We start from the raw sequence: 15,978 nt of genomic DNA on the forward strand, positions 1-15,978 counted from the left end.
AGTGCGACATTGATCTCGCCACACCTAGTAGCTACAACACAAGATTGCTTGTGGCATTCACGGAGGTGCTGACCACAGTGGAACGCCGCTTTTGGACTCGGGAAACAAGGACTGAGTAGTGCGACACATCGTCATGCACGTCTGGGACAACAAGTAGTGGCTGCAAGAGGACACAAGAATGAGAGCTGCCCTGCCCCTGGAGAAGCGCGTGGCAATTGCACTGTGGAAGCTGGCTACTCCAGACTGCTACTGATCGGTCACTAACCAGTTCGGAGCGAGAAAGTCGACTGTTGAATTCATGTTGATGGAAGGGTGCAGGGCCATTAATCACATCCTGCTCCAAAAGACCGTGACTCTGGGCAACGTGCATGACATTGTGGATGGCTCTGCACAAATGGGCTTCCCTAATTGCAGAGGGGCAATATATGGCACACATATTCCAGTTCTGGCACCAGACCACCTGGCTACCAAGTGCATTAATCGCCAGGGGTATTTCTCAGTGGTTCTCCAGGTGCTTGTGGATCACTGTGGGCGTTTCACAGACATTAACGCAGGCTGGTCCAGAAAGGTGCATGACGTACACATCTTTCAGTCCACTGACTTGTTCAGGAAGCTGCGAGCAGTGACTTTCTTCCTGGACCAGAAGATCACCTTCAGGGATGTTGAAATGCCCATTGTGATCCTGGGAGACCCGACCCACCCCTTAATGGCATGGCTTATGAAGCCATACATGGGGCACCTTGACAACAGCAAGGAGAGGTTCAACAATAGGCTGAGCAAGTGCAGAATGATTGTTGAGTGTGCTTTTGGCCGTTTAAAGGCCCACTGGTGCGGCCTATATGGGAGGCAAGACCTGGCCGATGACAATATTCCTATGCTTATAGCCATGTGCTGTACACTCCATAACATTTGTGAAGGGAAGAGCGAAAGCTTCACTCAGGCCTGGACCGCTGAGGCTCAGCGCCTGGAGGCTGAATTTGAACAGCCAGAGACCAGGGCTATAAGAGGGGCGCACCTCAGGGCCATAAGGATCAGGGATGCCTTGAGGCAGCAACTTGAAGCTGAAAGCCACTAATATTTGTTGTTATGCTCGGGAGTGCAGTGCTTGTAACGCTAGGAGATGATTTTGATTGGTGCAGATGATGCACTATGAAGGTTTAAGAAAACTGCCTGTTGCTTTGAAGGGCTGTTTGTTGGTTTGTCTGTCTCTCTCCTCCAGTTGTTGTTTTTTAATAAAAGAATTGTGTTGGTTTGAAAGCAATCTTTATTCTATTAACTAAAAAACACACACATCAGCACTGAGGGGAATGGGGCAAGAGAGAGTCCCAGGAGGAGGTGGGGTCCCGGGACGGTTAAAGATTTGTGTATGTCCAGGTATCATATCCAACCTTCTCGTTTGGAGTACAGTGCAGCGGGTACTGTACTTCAGGAGGACTAAACTGCAGAGGGACGGGTGTTGAGTGCAGTGGGAGTCTGCAGGGCTGGACTGTGACGGGGGAGCACTGGAATGCAGTGGATGCAGACTGGAGCCAGGAGGTTGATAAGAGTGTGTTGGTGGTGTCTGGGGGGCACATGGGAAAGAGCTTTGCAACAGAGGCTGCAGGGGAGGGTGGTCGCGGAGCTGCTTGGTTTGCAGTGCTAGTATCGCCTGGAGTGTGTCCACTTGGAGCTCCATAACATTTAAGAGCCGCTCCAGGGCTTCGTTTTGGCGCGCCACGTTCTCCTTTCGGTCCCTCTTCTCACTGTCCCACCACTCCTTCCATTCTTGTTTTTCGGCCACAGAGTGCATCATGACCTCACGCAGAAAGTCCTCTTTAGTTCTTCGTGGTCACTTTCTAAATTCTGCGCAGCCATTCAGCCGGCGATAACAAAGAGGGAGGCTGGGTTCCCAAGGTCACCTCTGTGAAGCCAAAATGCAAAATTTTACAGAAGCACTATTGTATGCAACACACAGACCACTGATTCAGTGATTTAAAACAGAGCCACTATTCACATACCTGTCACTAACTGGCTGACCCCAGGCAAGCACACGAGCCACAAAACCCCCAAAATGGTGAGTAACCGCAGGGGAAATCAGTGTTCCAGGACCGTACTGTACACTGGGCACATGGCTCTTGGGCAGAGCCAGCCACTGTAGGGGTGGGGGGGCTTATAATCATTCCTGTCCCCACATTTTCCAGAAGATGTGTCTTCTCCAAGACTGAGGCTTCTGCCCTGGCCCTTATGTAACTCGCTTGTGTGCCGCAACGGTTCCTCCCCCGCCCCCCGTGACAGTAGAGTAGCGTGGGAAAATTACCCTCAATGTGGCAAGAAACAAAGCAGTCCTGCCAAGGAACCTGCGGCAGCGGATTGCCCAATATCTCCATGAGAGTTTAGCGGAGATCTCTCAGGCCCATTCCCACGAAGTGAGGGAGTCAGTCAACACTGTGTTCCGCCACTCAGACAAGGCACGTGGGGGTACGCGCATCACACAGACAGAACCCTCCTGCCCCCAACAACTCATCTCAGAGACTCCCAAAATCAAAGCCACTTACCAGGGGCCTCCTCTCCTGTTTGCGCTTTGCCAAGATCTGACTGCTGTGATTGGCTAGCCTCCTCTGGGGTAGAGAAGAGCTCCTGGCAGCATGCATCTCTTGACCTCCAAGTTGTCCTCCCCTCTGGGTCCCCCTCCCTCTCCATATCCTCGTCCAAGATTTCCTCCTCCTGGCTCAGTCCACTCTCAACTGGCATGCAAGCCACCGAAGTATCCACAGTAGCCTTCAGAGGGGAGGTGGGATCACCACCAAGTATTGCATCCAGCTCTTCGTAGAACCAGCTGCTTGTGGGCACAGCACCAGAATGGTGGTTTCCCTCCCACACCTTGTGGTGGGCATTCCACAGCTCCTTCATTTTGACCCTGCACTGCAGTGTGTCCCAGTCAAGGCCCCTTCCTGTCATGGATCATGAATCTGTCCGTAGTTATCATAATTCCTATGGCTGGAGCGCAGCTGGGACTGCACAGCCTCCTCTCCCCAAACGCTGAGGAGGTCCAGCAGCTCGGCATCGCTCCAAGCAGGGGATCACCTAGTGCATGGAGCAGGCATGGTTACCTGGAAAGATGTGAGGGCGGCCATGCTGTGAAACAGCACTGCATTAGCAGCTGACCAGTTGTGCTAACTCACACTGTAGTTTATATCCCCCCCGATAGGTCACCTAATTCACATTAAAAGCACCAGCGCGCTGGAGTTAAGAGGTGAGGGTGAACCTGACCCAAGTTTCAGGAACCACTCAAGTTATATCTCAAGTCAACTCTGCAGTGAAGACAAGCCCTTAGTCCTCTTCACTGCTATCTAGGAAATGAACCAGCACTGAACTGAGACTTCAATAAAGATTATCTAGCCCACCTGGAGTACAAAGCAGCTGGAAACCAAATTAATCTGCTACCGGGGACCGTGGCATATTGGGGGGCGGGAGGGGAAGCCATGGTCCAGGGAAAAGGGCATAGCTGCACTCAGAAATCCACAGCTGCCATAAATGCCTCTTATGGGATTTAAGCACATGCTTAAATGCCTTCCGGAATAGAGATGGGATTTTACTCACTTCCTTACAGTTAAACATGTGCTGAAGTGCTTTGCTGAATTGGTGCCCAAGATTCCAATCGATACAATTCACTGGGGCATATGTTTTTCCCCTCTTGTTTCCATGAGGCTAAGAGAGACAGCAACGTACCTCCCGATTTGCTCCCTGTTCAGTCATTCTAGTAATAACTCATCTGAGATTAAGCAGTGGTTATCCAGATGCTTAACCTCAGAACAGTTTGCACAAGCTAAGAAAATGACATTCTTTCTGCGAACAGCGGATTCACTTCGCCAATGCCCACTAGGATGCTTGTTTCCCTGCTCTGGAAATTTTTCCTTTGTCTCTCTTCCTCTCATCTCCCAAACCATTCATTCTCCCCCTTTCAAACTGCACCCATTGTAAATGGCACTGAATATTAACACAGACCATTGAGCTCCGGCTCCCTTTGTATGGGACTCTTGCCTTTTGAATTGCAGTGGCAGTGGAGAGGAAAAGCCCAGAGTGATTAAAGGCCATGAAGTTTCTCAGAAAGAGGGAGGCGTACTCTGGGCATTTCTCACAGGGTCCTAAAGTCCTTTGACTTGTAACAGATTTAAAAGAGCATTTGCAGTAGACAGCTGGGATTAGAATTGCCCTTCAATAGCTGTGTTCCAGTCATTAGGCTTCGCTCCTAGTCTGATCTATAAAATATTACATCCCTCCCCACGCACATCCAATCCTAGTATTACTGAGTTTAAACTGCTTTGTATCCACTTAATGGTGTGGGGTAAGCCTTAAGACCTCGGGGAAAGCTCCACAGGGCCAGTGGCAGGCTCATGCTAAGCATGGTCTCTCGGTAATAGCAAAATCTGTCCAAAGCACGCTGAGTGTGGTCAATGAATCCAAAGGACGGCACACACATTCAAATGAACACCGAAACTGGTAATTAAAACAAAAATGATTACAGAGCATTCTAATCACTCTAGTCTCAATACAGTTAAGCTCATGAAAGGGTCTCCCCTGCAAACCCCAACTTTCGCGGGGGGGGGGGGGGCGGGGAATCAATAACTTGGTTTTAGAAGTGTGTTTCCTTGTTGTGCATCAGAAGTATCCACCTACCAGGCGGGAAAGGAGGAATTGTTTTGAAGGCCTGGTTAAGATAGTCATTCCATTATTCTAGTGGGCCTGTAACTCCAAAGCAGCAGTGACATCTGTAAAACAAAGTCTGTAGGACACTGATTGACAGAATAGATTAGGCTAGGGGCATTCCACAACACAGGGACTGTCATGAAAATTGCAAACACGCAGATCTCAGCTGCAATAGTCTTAACATCCCACACACACAGAATGGCTAGTCAGTGGAGAACACCGTCTTTTAGAGTTTAAATTTCTGAGTAAACTATTTCAGGGGAACTAGATGCTTTATTCAAATCAGAGTATGTATAGTCTTACCACATTCCTTTCATCAACTGGAGTTTGTACTTGTGTCAACAAAAGTCAATCGAGATTTTCTGGTAAGATCTATTCATTACAAACCCATGCTGTATATTGATTACAGTTCCTTCGTTCCTTTGAAAGGTTAGGACCATAACTGTGGAATTTAGCCACCGACCTGCACTGGGGTCAGTGAACACTGCCCAGGGTGGAGCATTCTGCCTCAGGCAATTTGTTAAGGGATGCAGCACATTCCCCATTGGCTTATACTATAGGTCCCCCTACTCCCCATCCCTCTGCTGCTCCCAGGAGATTGTTATTCCCACACATCCCAAAGCTGCAATTCTGGATGATTTACACAAGACTTACAAAAGGGGGGGGGGGGTGTGGAGGAAACAGAGTTCCTTACTGCTTACCCTGACCCCATACAGTTGCATAAGGGCTGGGTACAAATGAGCTCTGAGATTTTCTAAATCTTTGCTCCATTACTTCAGCAAGGATAGGAGTTAGACATAAGAGGCAAGAACTGCCAGGACCTCTCTCTTCTCCCTTGGTAAAATCAGCAGCACAAACTCTTCCCCTCACCCCCACCTCCCCTCACATTTCCAAAGGAGACAGAATTTTAGTTGAGAGCAACCGAGATCCAAAAAGCAAGTACCACACAGGCAATGGCAGAGCAGGTTTTCCACACCCAGCACCAATCTCCTTCAAGGACAAGCCAGCACTTCAAAAAGGTTTCAGAGTAGCAGCCGGGTCAGTCAGTTAGTCTTCAAAAAGGTAGCTGAGGATCCATGCATATCAAGGCCCAATTCAACAAGGACTACATGTGCTTAAGTGCCTATTGACTTGAGCAGGATTACTCCATGCTGTAAGATATGCAAATTCTTGAGCACATTTGATTTCAGGCAGCCAGGCATTTTTGAAAATCCCACTAAGAACTTATCTGCATCTTTAGGAACCTAATACCTCTAAAAAGCTGGCCCTAAGCAACCCAGCCATTTAGGCACCTAAGTCCCATTGATTTTCAATGAGATTTAGGCTCCTAAGCACCTATATCACACGTTACTATCGTCCTTGGCTACACTATGTAAATAGCAATGAGATAAAAGGCTCCAAAATGAGCCACACAGTTGCTTTGAAATCTAGACACATAATTACATGGCTGATCAAAATATGGTTACCTCGGTTGAGCTGGTCAAAATCTGAACATTTTAAAAACCTGTGAAAATTCGAACCCGAATAAAATTATGCAGTTATGTCATCTGGGTTTTTAAACTTCTGAAATTCTAGGGGGCTGGAGATCTTCTACTAGTGTAAACTGTCACAGCTCCATGGATGTCAATAGAACTGACACCCCCTAGTGCTCCGCTCCTTGCTATCCATGTAACATTCATGCACACGTGGATACTCAGGCATAAGTGCACCATTGTAAAGTTGAATTTCATTCTTACCTTTGCACCACAACCATAATGTTACACTGACGCATTGAAGACAGAAAAGAAAAAGGTGGGTGGTTGTTTTTTTTTTTAAATACTCAAGAAACTGCATGAGACTGTGTACTAGATAACATATATATAGATATAGTTGTAACGGCTCACTAACTACAAAGTCTGCGGGACTATTATGTTGTGTCCTATAAACTACCCTTGGGGGAATTCAGCGCCACTGCGCATGCGCAGAATTCACGTCCCCTGAAGTCCCCCCCCACCGCAAAAAATACATTCTGCCGGAGAGGCACTGCCCACTAGGGGCTGCTGGGTAAGGTGAGCTGGCGCCAGAACAGCTGGCTCACCTTAGCAGTGAGCAGCTGTTAGCGAGAGAGCAGAGGCTGCTTTTCTCACAGCAACATGCCTGCAGGACAGAGGGGGGATGTCACACAGATTGGGACAGGGGTGGAATGAGGTGCAGGAACACCAAGGGAGTGCAGGACGACATGGGGATGGGTGGGTAGGGGTGGCTGAGTGAGGGTGAAGAGACATGTGGGACAGGGGAAGATGTGTCTGGGAGAGGCTTGGGGTCAGCCACGGTCTGCAAGGGGGAGGCTCCCCAGCTCCTTAACAATCCCTTCCCCCCATACTTCTCCCACCCCCACCCAACAACCCTCCAGGTTCACTTCCAGGTCCTTCCCAGCAATTACTTCCCTCTCCTTCAGCTCCTCTTTTACCCTCACTCCCCCAAAGCCCTAGCACTGCTTCTGAGGTGTGCGGGAAATATGGTTCTGTATTGTAGTTTAAATGAATTATTACTCAGAGTTCTGTATTAATATGCCAAATATGGAATCTAGTTGCCAAAAACATTTCCTGAATCTTTTTTTAGTGTCCGTCTGTATTGTTACAGACATATTGGCTGACAGGTATTTTGAAATACATTACCAAAATAATAGAAACTGGAATGATTATATTGTTATTTTGACAAATAAAATATGCAGAATTTTAAAATACTGTGCACAGAATGTTTAATATTTTGGTGAAGAATTCATCCAGGAGTAATAAACCGAAGGAGCAAATTCTGCTTCCATGTAACTTAGTGTAAATATGGAGTAAATGCACTGGAATTATTGGAGTTACTCCATATTCAACTGGGGAAAGAATTGTGGGTGTCTCTGAGCAGCAGGCAAAGTTACTTTTAGGGCAATAACTAACAATACAGGGAGTTAAGAAAACAAAGTTGTTAAAAGTAGTTTCTTTTCCTGGCTTCTTATGGCTATCATCATTGATGTTTGTCATAAATGTGCCAATATTTCAACTTAAATAGACAGATTTGCATTTACACTCAGGACCCCTTTAAACCAATCTGGCAGCAAATTACACACACACACACACACTAACTAAAAGGCACCTTTACATTCTCTGAACCTTACTGTAAATAAGAACCAGGACCAAAATATCACCCCTCAATAGGAGAAAAAGTATCTTTTACTCGTCTATGGAAAAAAAAACTTAATAGACTTCTTTACCATTCTTTAAAATAAGAAAAAGGGAGAGCACTTTGTTTTAATAGCCATAATGCTTTGCTTGATCTCCCAAGTCATTCTGATGTTCTCAGAGCTCTGCACCTGGCATTTCTGAGCATGAAGCATTTTGTTCCTAAGTTTGGCACTGAAGTTTGTGCCACAGATAATATGCTCATGTAAATCAGACTTCAGATTTATTTCGCGTCTTTTGATGTCTAACCAGCTCGAGAGGCTTCAAAGCGAGACACTGGTAAGCAGAGATACCAATCGATCACTCAGTGGATTTAGATTTTTTTCAGCTTCTTCCAGAGATGCTGAACTTTTCAGAGCTTCAACTTGTTAACAGCAAGGTTTGCATGGTGGCTCACTGGTGTGGTTTATTCAACAGACTGCATGGGTTATGCTGAACTGTTTCAACTTACTCTTGGGCTCAACTGCTGTTCCCAGTTAGAAGCTCAAAACACAAACTGTGGTGAGAAAGAACATGGTCTTTTCATATGTACTACTGTACCAAATGTCACTGTCCATTTTTTAAACACTTATCTGTACCATACTACATTAACTATAAGTGGCCACAGTTTATTACTTTTCTTCAAATGAGTTACTGCTTTTGAACAGAAACTCTTAGTAGCTAAAGGCAACAAAAACAACAATAGCACCTTCAAATGATGCCAATGCATTTTTCCAATACCGACAGTCCTGCTGAGCAAATATACAACTTAATAATTAAAGTTGGTTTCAAAACTATCACAAGCCGACCCTGACAGGTTATTTGTTTAAACGGTTATAAATCTACCTGTAATGCAGTGGAAATGAACTCCAAGGATTGTTTAGCCACAAGGGGACTAATTAAAGAGTAAGCTTTTAGAAGGATATCTCCAGAGGTACCTACATGGATTTAAGAGCCCAAGCCCCACTGAAAGTCCGTAGGATTTGTGCTCCTAAATCTCTTAGATGCTTTTTAAAAATCTTCCCCCCCTTAATGTTTTTTTTAAGAGAAGTGTTAAAATGAAATGAGGTATTACATTTGTACATGATACAATTACTGTTTCCAACATTCAGTGCTATTTTAAAGAAGAAATCAAATATAGATTAAACACCAGTTGATAATTAACTAGTACTTTAGGACCGAGCTTTCATTATTGTTTATTTGTATTATGGCAGTAGCACCTATCATAGAAATCATAAAAGAAAAGAAATAGGTGGCTTGGTTTTGTTAATAATTTAGATAAGTAAATAAATGTAATTCTTTTAGTTAGAAACCACATAACTTTTAGAGCAAAACGTTTTCTGTATCTAAGTTTCTCAGCTTCTTTGGCTGCTTTTTCATATTTTACAGGGACAACAAGAAAAATGATGTATTATTAAATACAAAAATCATTGCTAAACTCCACTTTATAAATTCTAAATTAACCAAAGAATTAGCCGAACTGACAAATCAGATTTTGCGTAAACGGTTAAAAGATCAACAACCCACAGATCTGTAGCAGTAGATTTATGTGTGTGATTACTTCACCAATAAAATTTAAACTGAACTCAAAACACACAAAAATCTGTTCCATATGAATGACACTCCTGGGCATTAGCATGTCTGTAAAAACAGACAAGTAAATTCAATTAAACTGAGTTATTAATACAATTTTTATGTGGACAAGTCATTGTCTTGTTTAAAAAGAAACATGGGGATTCTGAAATTATGCTCAGGAGATTAGAAACCATCGTAATCACATTCAGCTGAATTCAGAACTCTTCACAATACAACTGCACACCGAGGAACAGGTGTACACGAGGAGTTATTTTGCTTTTGAAAATAAAGGGCCAAATTCTGCACTCAGTAAGACCAGGGTAATTCAGAATAACTCCCAATAATCTCATATAAAACAGGTACTTTGACTATAGCCAAAAGTGCCTAATGATAACAAACCTAAAACAAAATAATTCTACTTCAGAACAAATTGAATGGTCTCCCCAAAAAAGTCAACAACCATTTTCTTTCCGGGTAGATATACAGTATATCTACATAACCAGAAGTATTATATATTCAACAATGTATACATCTGTTCAGATACCTAAAAGCCCTAATGACAGAAACATCAAGGTTCTCTTTCTCCCCCTCCTCCCTAGTCTTCATTTCAGAAAGGTTAGGTAACAGTTAAGGATATTTATTTATGTAAGTACACACACACACTTTAAGTTCTTCTGCATTTTGATAGCCAAATGAAATTAATAAATTGTCAAAGATGACCCCAGTTTTCCCCCTAGTTTTCCTGTACTTTTAATCATTTCAGATTTAAGATAGTTACAAAATAAGCTGCAAAGAATTTATTGGAATTTGAAAAATCTTTTTATTTTTACTTTTAAGTACTATTTCAGTAAAAACTCAGACACATTATCTGTCACCTATTCTCTCTTCCACTGTAAATTTAGTTGATATGCCAATAATACATCTTCTAGATTGATTTGAGAGAGAGTAGTAGAATTCAGATTTCAAGTTAACACGACTTAACTTCCAAGTTGTACTTGACATCAACATATAAGACAGCTACTCTAGAATTCTAGTAAAGCAATGTATCCGCCCCCCACCAATACACAAAAGCGATGTTTATATCCTGAAACTTTGTTTCCAATTAAAAACATCTAGTGGTTGAGCGTTACACTTTAACAGCTTCAGCCAAAATTTCCTAATCTAAATACTTGAACTCTGGCACGTAGATCCATGTATGCACACACCAGTAAGTGGACTGATTTTCAGAAATGATGAGGTGAGCTGTAAGCGTTCAGCATTTTTGAAAATCAGGCCATTCGTTAAGGTGCCCAAATAGGGATTCAGGGTCCTAAGTTTAGCACCCAAGTTAGAAAAGTTGGCCTTCATCTGCACCAGGTCATAGTCTTTTTTAAAAAAAAATCCCTCTTGCCTCCTTTTTCTATCCAGTATTAAAACTATAGCTACAAAAACATGAAGAGGGAGCAGTTCAGATTGAAAAGAATTTTACTTCTTATCCAGGCACACTGTAAAACAGAGAACTAACTACACAGCAACTTTTCCTTTGTCTCCATCCCTCTCTTCAATTTTCAATCTGAATTAGGGAGAAACATGAGATCCGTATAGTAACTTCACACTGCAGCGAAAAAGCACAAGAGACCATTTTAAAAGTGTATGGTAGGAAGAGGCCTGTGTCATTAAACTGGAAGAAAAAGGGGGTTTTGTTGTTTGTTTTTTTTTTAAAAATCCAGCATACCAAACTAACAGTTAAAAAAAAATTAAATGAGTTCAAGACCATATGGCCTAGTCAGATTATTGCTATACCTTCCATATAGTGCAAAGTCTTTAATAACAACTATCCTGTGCAAACCGTATTCTACTCTGCCTTGATAGTGCTGTGTCATTTTTACAATAGTCACGCTTATCTTCAACACCTTCACACTCCTATGTATAGGAAATACCAGCGGACCAGTTCTTGAACACTCTTTGTAGGAACTCAGAAGAGTTTTTAAATCAGCACAAAGGGAGCACAGCGTCTGTCTTTTTCACACGTCACTCCGGTAACAATGCAGTAAGAAAAAGTAATAAGCACATCAACTAAAAGGAATATTGTTAAATAAGGGCTTTTTCCAGGCCTTAAGCGACTGGACGATCAGCAGCTGCAATGTTGCAGATTCCCAAAGTAAAATACCCAACAACTACAACTGATTGGACCAACTTGTGTGTGAGAGACACAAGCTTTTGAACCACACAGAGCTCTGTCTCTATCACCCACAGAAGCTGGTCCAATAAAAGATATTACCTCACACACCTTGTCTCTGTAAATCCTGGGACCGACAACTACTACGCTGCACCCAACAACTGCAATGACTAGATAGGAAAAAGTGGCCCCAGTCAATGGCTGACCGCAAACTCTAAGATAATTATTATTCATCACTGGCACAAAACAGCACAGAGCAGGAAACCAAGACACTGATCCTGCAATGAGGCATGCGCTTAACCTCAAGCCTGGACCTCAATGGACTTACAACAAATAAAGCACCTGCATAACCGTGTACAGGTTGAGAGCCTAAAAAGGCTCGGGGGTGGTTGGGAACGAACTGGGACCCTTGAAGGGCTCGATCCTGCGATTGGCTGAGGACCTACTGCCAGGCCCCCACACCCTCCACTCCTATTGGGCTCTCCAGATGGGCTCCGCATTTTTGCGGAATCGGGCCCGACCCTGCTCCCGCTGAAGTCCATAGCAAGCCTCCCACGGGCTACGGTTTTGCAGGACCGTACCCTGATACGAAAAGCGCCCAGGCAAATCCGTCACAGGCAAAGGAGCAGGGAGAAGGGAACCTTAGGCACCGCAGAGAGAGAGAGAAAAAAAAACACAACCAGGATTTGACCCTCCTTCCCTCTCCCCCCAAAACAATAAAGGAACCAGGGAAGCTTGAGAGGCGAGGACAGCTCCCACCCACCCGGGGAGATCCATGGACTTACACATAGACGGGCCAGGTGGGGAGGTCCCTGGGGAGCTCGGTCAGCCCCCGGTGGCTGCAGTCCAGCAGCTCCCCGCTGCACGCGCAGCTGGAGGCGCAGCGCGGCTCGGACCCGGACCCGGGGCCCACCAGGGCCATCAAGAGGAAAGTCAGACAAGGAGCGGACCGCAGCAGCGGGGCCCCCGCGCCCGGCCGCGCCATTTTGTTACCCGGCCCCCGGGGGCCGAAGCGGAGAGAGCGGCACGAAGCCAGGCGGCGGGCGGCGGCGGCCAGTCCCAGGCAGCGCTCAGCGGAGCGTGTCCAGCGACCGGTCCGGGACCGGCGGCGGCGGCGGCGGCAGGCCCCTGCGCTAGGCTGCCCGCGCCACCAGTTGCACCATGGCAGACTCGCTTCTCCACGTCCTGCCCGCGGGGGTCGCCGGGGCCGGGGGGCAGCTCGGCGGGGCTCGCTGCTACGGCTGCGTCGGAAGGGAGGCGGCTGGGCACGGGTGCATCTCCTCCCCCCCCCCGCACCCTCCAGCGTGGGGTCCCGGCAACACACCGGGCGCCTCCGGGATGGCTCCTGTCAGCGCCCTACTGCCTCCCGGGGCGTTTGCATGGCAGAGTCCGGGTCCGCTCCGGAGGCCCGGGCGGGGAAATCAAGGCACCGACGCTCTCCCGGCTAAAGAGCCGCCGGCCACAGAACCGGCGCCCCCGGGTCCGCCGAAGCCCAGCTCAGCCCCCGCGGCCGAGCCACGTCCCGCTCCTCGGCGGCCTCTGTCCCGCTCCTCAGTCCCGCAGCCGCTCCGCCGCCGAGGGCTGCATCGCCGCCTGCCCTGCCCGCGTGGGCCGATGCCGCGCTCTCCTCCGCCGCCCGGGCAGCGCCGCCGCCTCCTCCGCCGCGGCTGCAGCTTCCCCTGCTCGCGGCCCCGGGCCCCCTTCCTGCCGGCCCCGGGAACGAGCCCCGCCACCCACCGCGGGCGCTGCCAGCCGCCCGGATCCCCGCGGGCCGCTGCCGCCCGAGCCCCCCGCAGCCGCGAGCGCTTCCCCGGCCCCCGAGCGCCGCTCTCGCCTCAAACCCACGTTGGGGCCATCGCCACATTCCCCCGCCGCCGCCACCTCCCCCGCTTTCGCTCCGCTCCCATTGGCCGCCCGGCGTTCTAGAACGTGCCCGCGCGCCGCCGGATTGGACAGCCGGCCCTTGGTTTGGACACACAACGTTCCATTGATGTTGGCAGCCCGTCAATCAAAGGCGAGAGGTCCCGCCTCCCTTTCCCACCCAAGGTGTGAAAGCTGGACGGGAGACTCCCTCCGCTAGCCCCGCTTCTTAAAGGGGAAGCTGAGAGAAGGGGTGAGCCGGGTTCTTTCTTTCCTTCAGGGCACCTTTCTCACTAACTCAATACTTTAGTATTATAAAGTGAAATAGAGCCAGGCCCCCAACTAACTATGGTTTTGCAAAGCCCAAACTCAACCAACTAGGTTTGTCAAAAACCAACATAGGGAATCCTGAGTTCATCTCCCATATAATATAAAATAATCAATATAAATAATTATAATTAATTATACTCTATATTTTGCACATATATAGCACTTTTTTAGCATAGGTATCAAAAGTGCCTTAGTAAGTATTATAATCCTGATTCTACAGAGAAGAGCAGAGGAAAGAATTATCTTCTTCCTAAACCAAAGCTGAACTTTGAAGGCAATAACTGGAGGAGGGCAGCTTTAACATTTTTATTTTTATTTCTTTGCTATGCCTATGATATGCATGTGGGTAATAATAATAATTACTAACAAGAAGTGCTTGGTAGCCCTAGTCACATACTAGAACCCCATTGCACAAGGGGCTATAAAAACATACACTAAGAAACATAGTCCCTGCCCTAAGAGTTTACAATCCGGGTATAATACAAGAGACAACAGATGGATACAGACAGATAGGGGAGTCCATGCCTAATGGATGATATGGTCCAAAGAGCCTGCATTCCAAAATTAGTCAAATCATGACCCATTAGATAGTTTTTACAAAAATGTTGCAAAAAACTTGATAAAAGCAGCAATACACTTCCACACATGCATTTAGGGCCTGACCAAAGCTCATTGAAGTCAACAGAAACACTCCAATTGACTTTAATTGGCTTTGGATCAGGCCCATACACTGTTTAGTTGGAAGGCAGTACTCGGCCTTCTCAACACACCAGGCTATGAGGGTACACTGTATAACCACTCACATGGGCCCTGGTCCTGCAGCTAGATCTGTGTGAAGGGATAGATTTATCTTTAGGGAGAGGAGCAACTAGTACGGGCCTGATCCTGCTTCCACTGACTCCAACAAAATTTCCATGCCCCAGTCCTGCAGTCAACTCTGCATGGGCAACCCCTTGAACCTGTGCTGAGTCAGTTGCAGCATTGCAGGAACAGAGCCCCATTGACTTAAGGGGATTGGGCACTATACCTACATAAAGTTTAAATGTGCTGTTTATCTTCTAAGAGACACCTGCTTTTTTTTTTTTTTTTTTTTTGACATAAAATAGTGGCACAATTCTTGAGTCAGATTTGTTCATAAAGCTTGCCATGGACACATAAAAATGCTGCCACGTGAAATATTGCTGTTCTAGCTTCATCTTATTTGGAGGAAACAGCAGGTCTGCAGAAAAAGAACTTGTGTGTGATGGCAAATCTGCTAACAGCCTTATTCAACAAAATATCAGAACTCTGTGGCTTCGGCCACAAAGTCACCACAGACTTCTGTGGTTTGCTTGCCATGAAGTGCAAAGCCTATGAGTCAAGATCTGAAAATCTCTCTTCACTGTGTCAGTAGAAAGGGGATTCAGTGTTTTGGCAATGCCCCCAGTCTAGTAAGGAGCATGAAGTCATGTCTACTCTCCATACCCATTTATGGAAGTTTGCCCAAACTGACAACATCTTGCTGATTGGTCTGAGTGTACTTGGAGAGAACAGTGATGTCCACACTCAGGGGAGGATTATGTGAGGCTAAATGACAACATGCTAACAGCTGATAGACTCTAAAGGAAAACATACACTTTTCTCACTTAGACATGTCTGTGCTTTGCTAACAGAGGCTTGGATGGCTTATAGGTGCAATGTCAAGCAATTCCATTCTATGTCAAGACATTGGCTACCAATCAAGCAATCTCTTTTTGATACTAAAAAAGAAAAGGAGTATTTGTGGCACCTTAGAGACTAACCAGTTTGATACTGTTATTCTACCTGTGGCCCACACACAGTCCCAGACGCTTCCTGGCCAAAACTAACAGCAAATTCTCTGGTTTTGCCCTTGTGAAAAGGCACCACACTGTATTCCTGCCCTGAGAGAATTAGGAACTTTCGGCTGCTAACCATAGAGGATTCTTTTGTTTGTGGCTATGGCTCCATCACCTTTGTCTGCCCTAGTTTTGCAGCCTACACAGACAGTTTCTCCAAGTGTCCCATGGAACTGAAATAATGAGGCAGTGCAGTTGTCACATTTCTGCTCAATAGGTTAGACGATCCAGGTAGAGAGCTTTAAACCATTACCCCCTAGGAATGGTTAGCTATCGTGGACTTTCTTCGCCTTTTTACTTGTAGTCAAGTCTACACAGAAATTCA

At 46.2% G+C, this 15,978-nt stretch overlaps 1 protein-coding gene across 1 annotated transcript in view; it reads right to left on the reverse strand.

Annotated features, from left to right (window-relative positions):
- Positions 1 to 12,713, reverse strand: part of LRIG1 (leucine rich repeats and immunoglobulin like domains 1) — a 126,217-nt gene extending 113,504 nt beyond the window's left edge. The window contains exon 1 of the mRNA XM_074957436.1: positions 12,393 to 12,713. Within this exon, the coding sequence (XP_074813537.1) occupies positions 12,393 to 12,592 (200 nt within the window). The 5' untranslated portion in view covers positions 12,593 to 12,713. The remainder of the gene's footprint in view (positions 1 to 12,392) is intronic.
- Positions 12,714 to 15,978: the final 3,265 nt, after the last annotated feature.

The sequence above is a fragment of the Natator depressus genome, chromosome 7, assembly GCF_965152275.1.
Source record: "Natator depressus isolate rNatDep1 chromosome 7, rNatDep2.hap1, whole genome shotgun sequence".
Taxonomy (NCBI): domain Eukaryota; kingdom Metazoa; phylum Chordata; order Testudines; family Cheloniidae; genus Natator; species Natator depressus.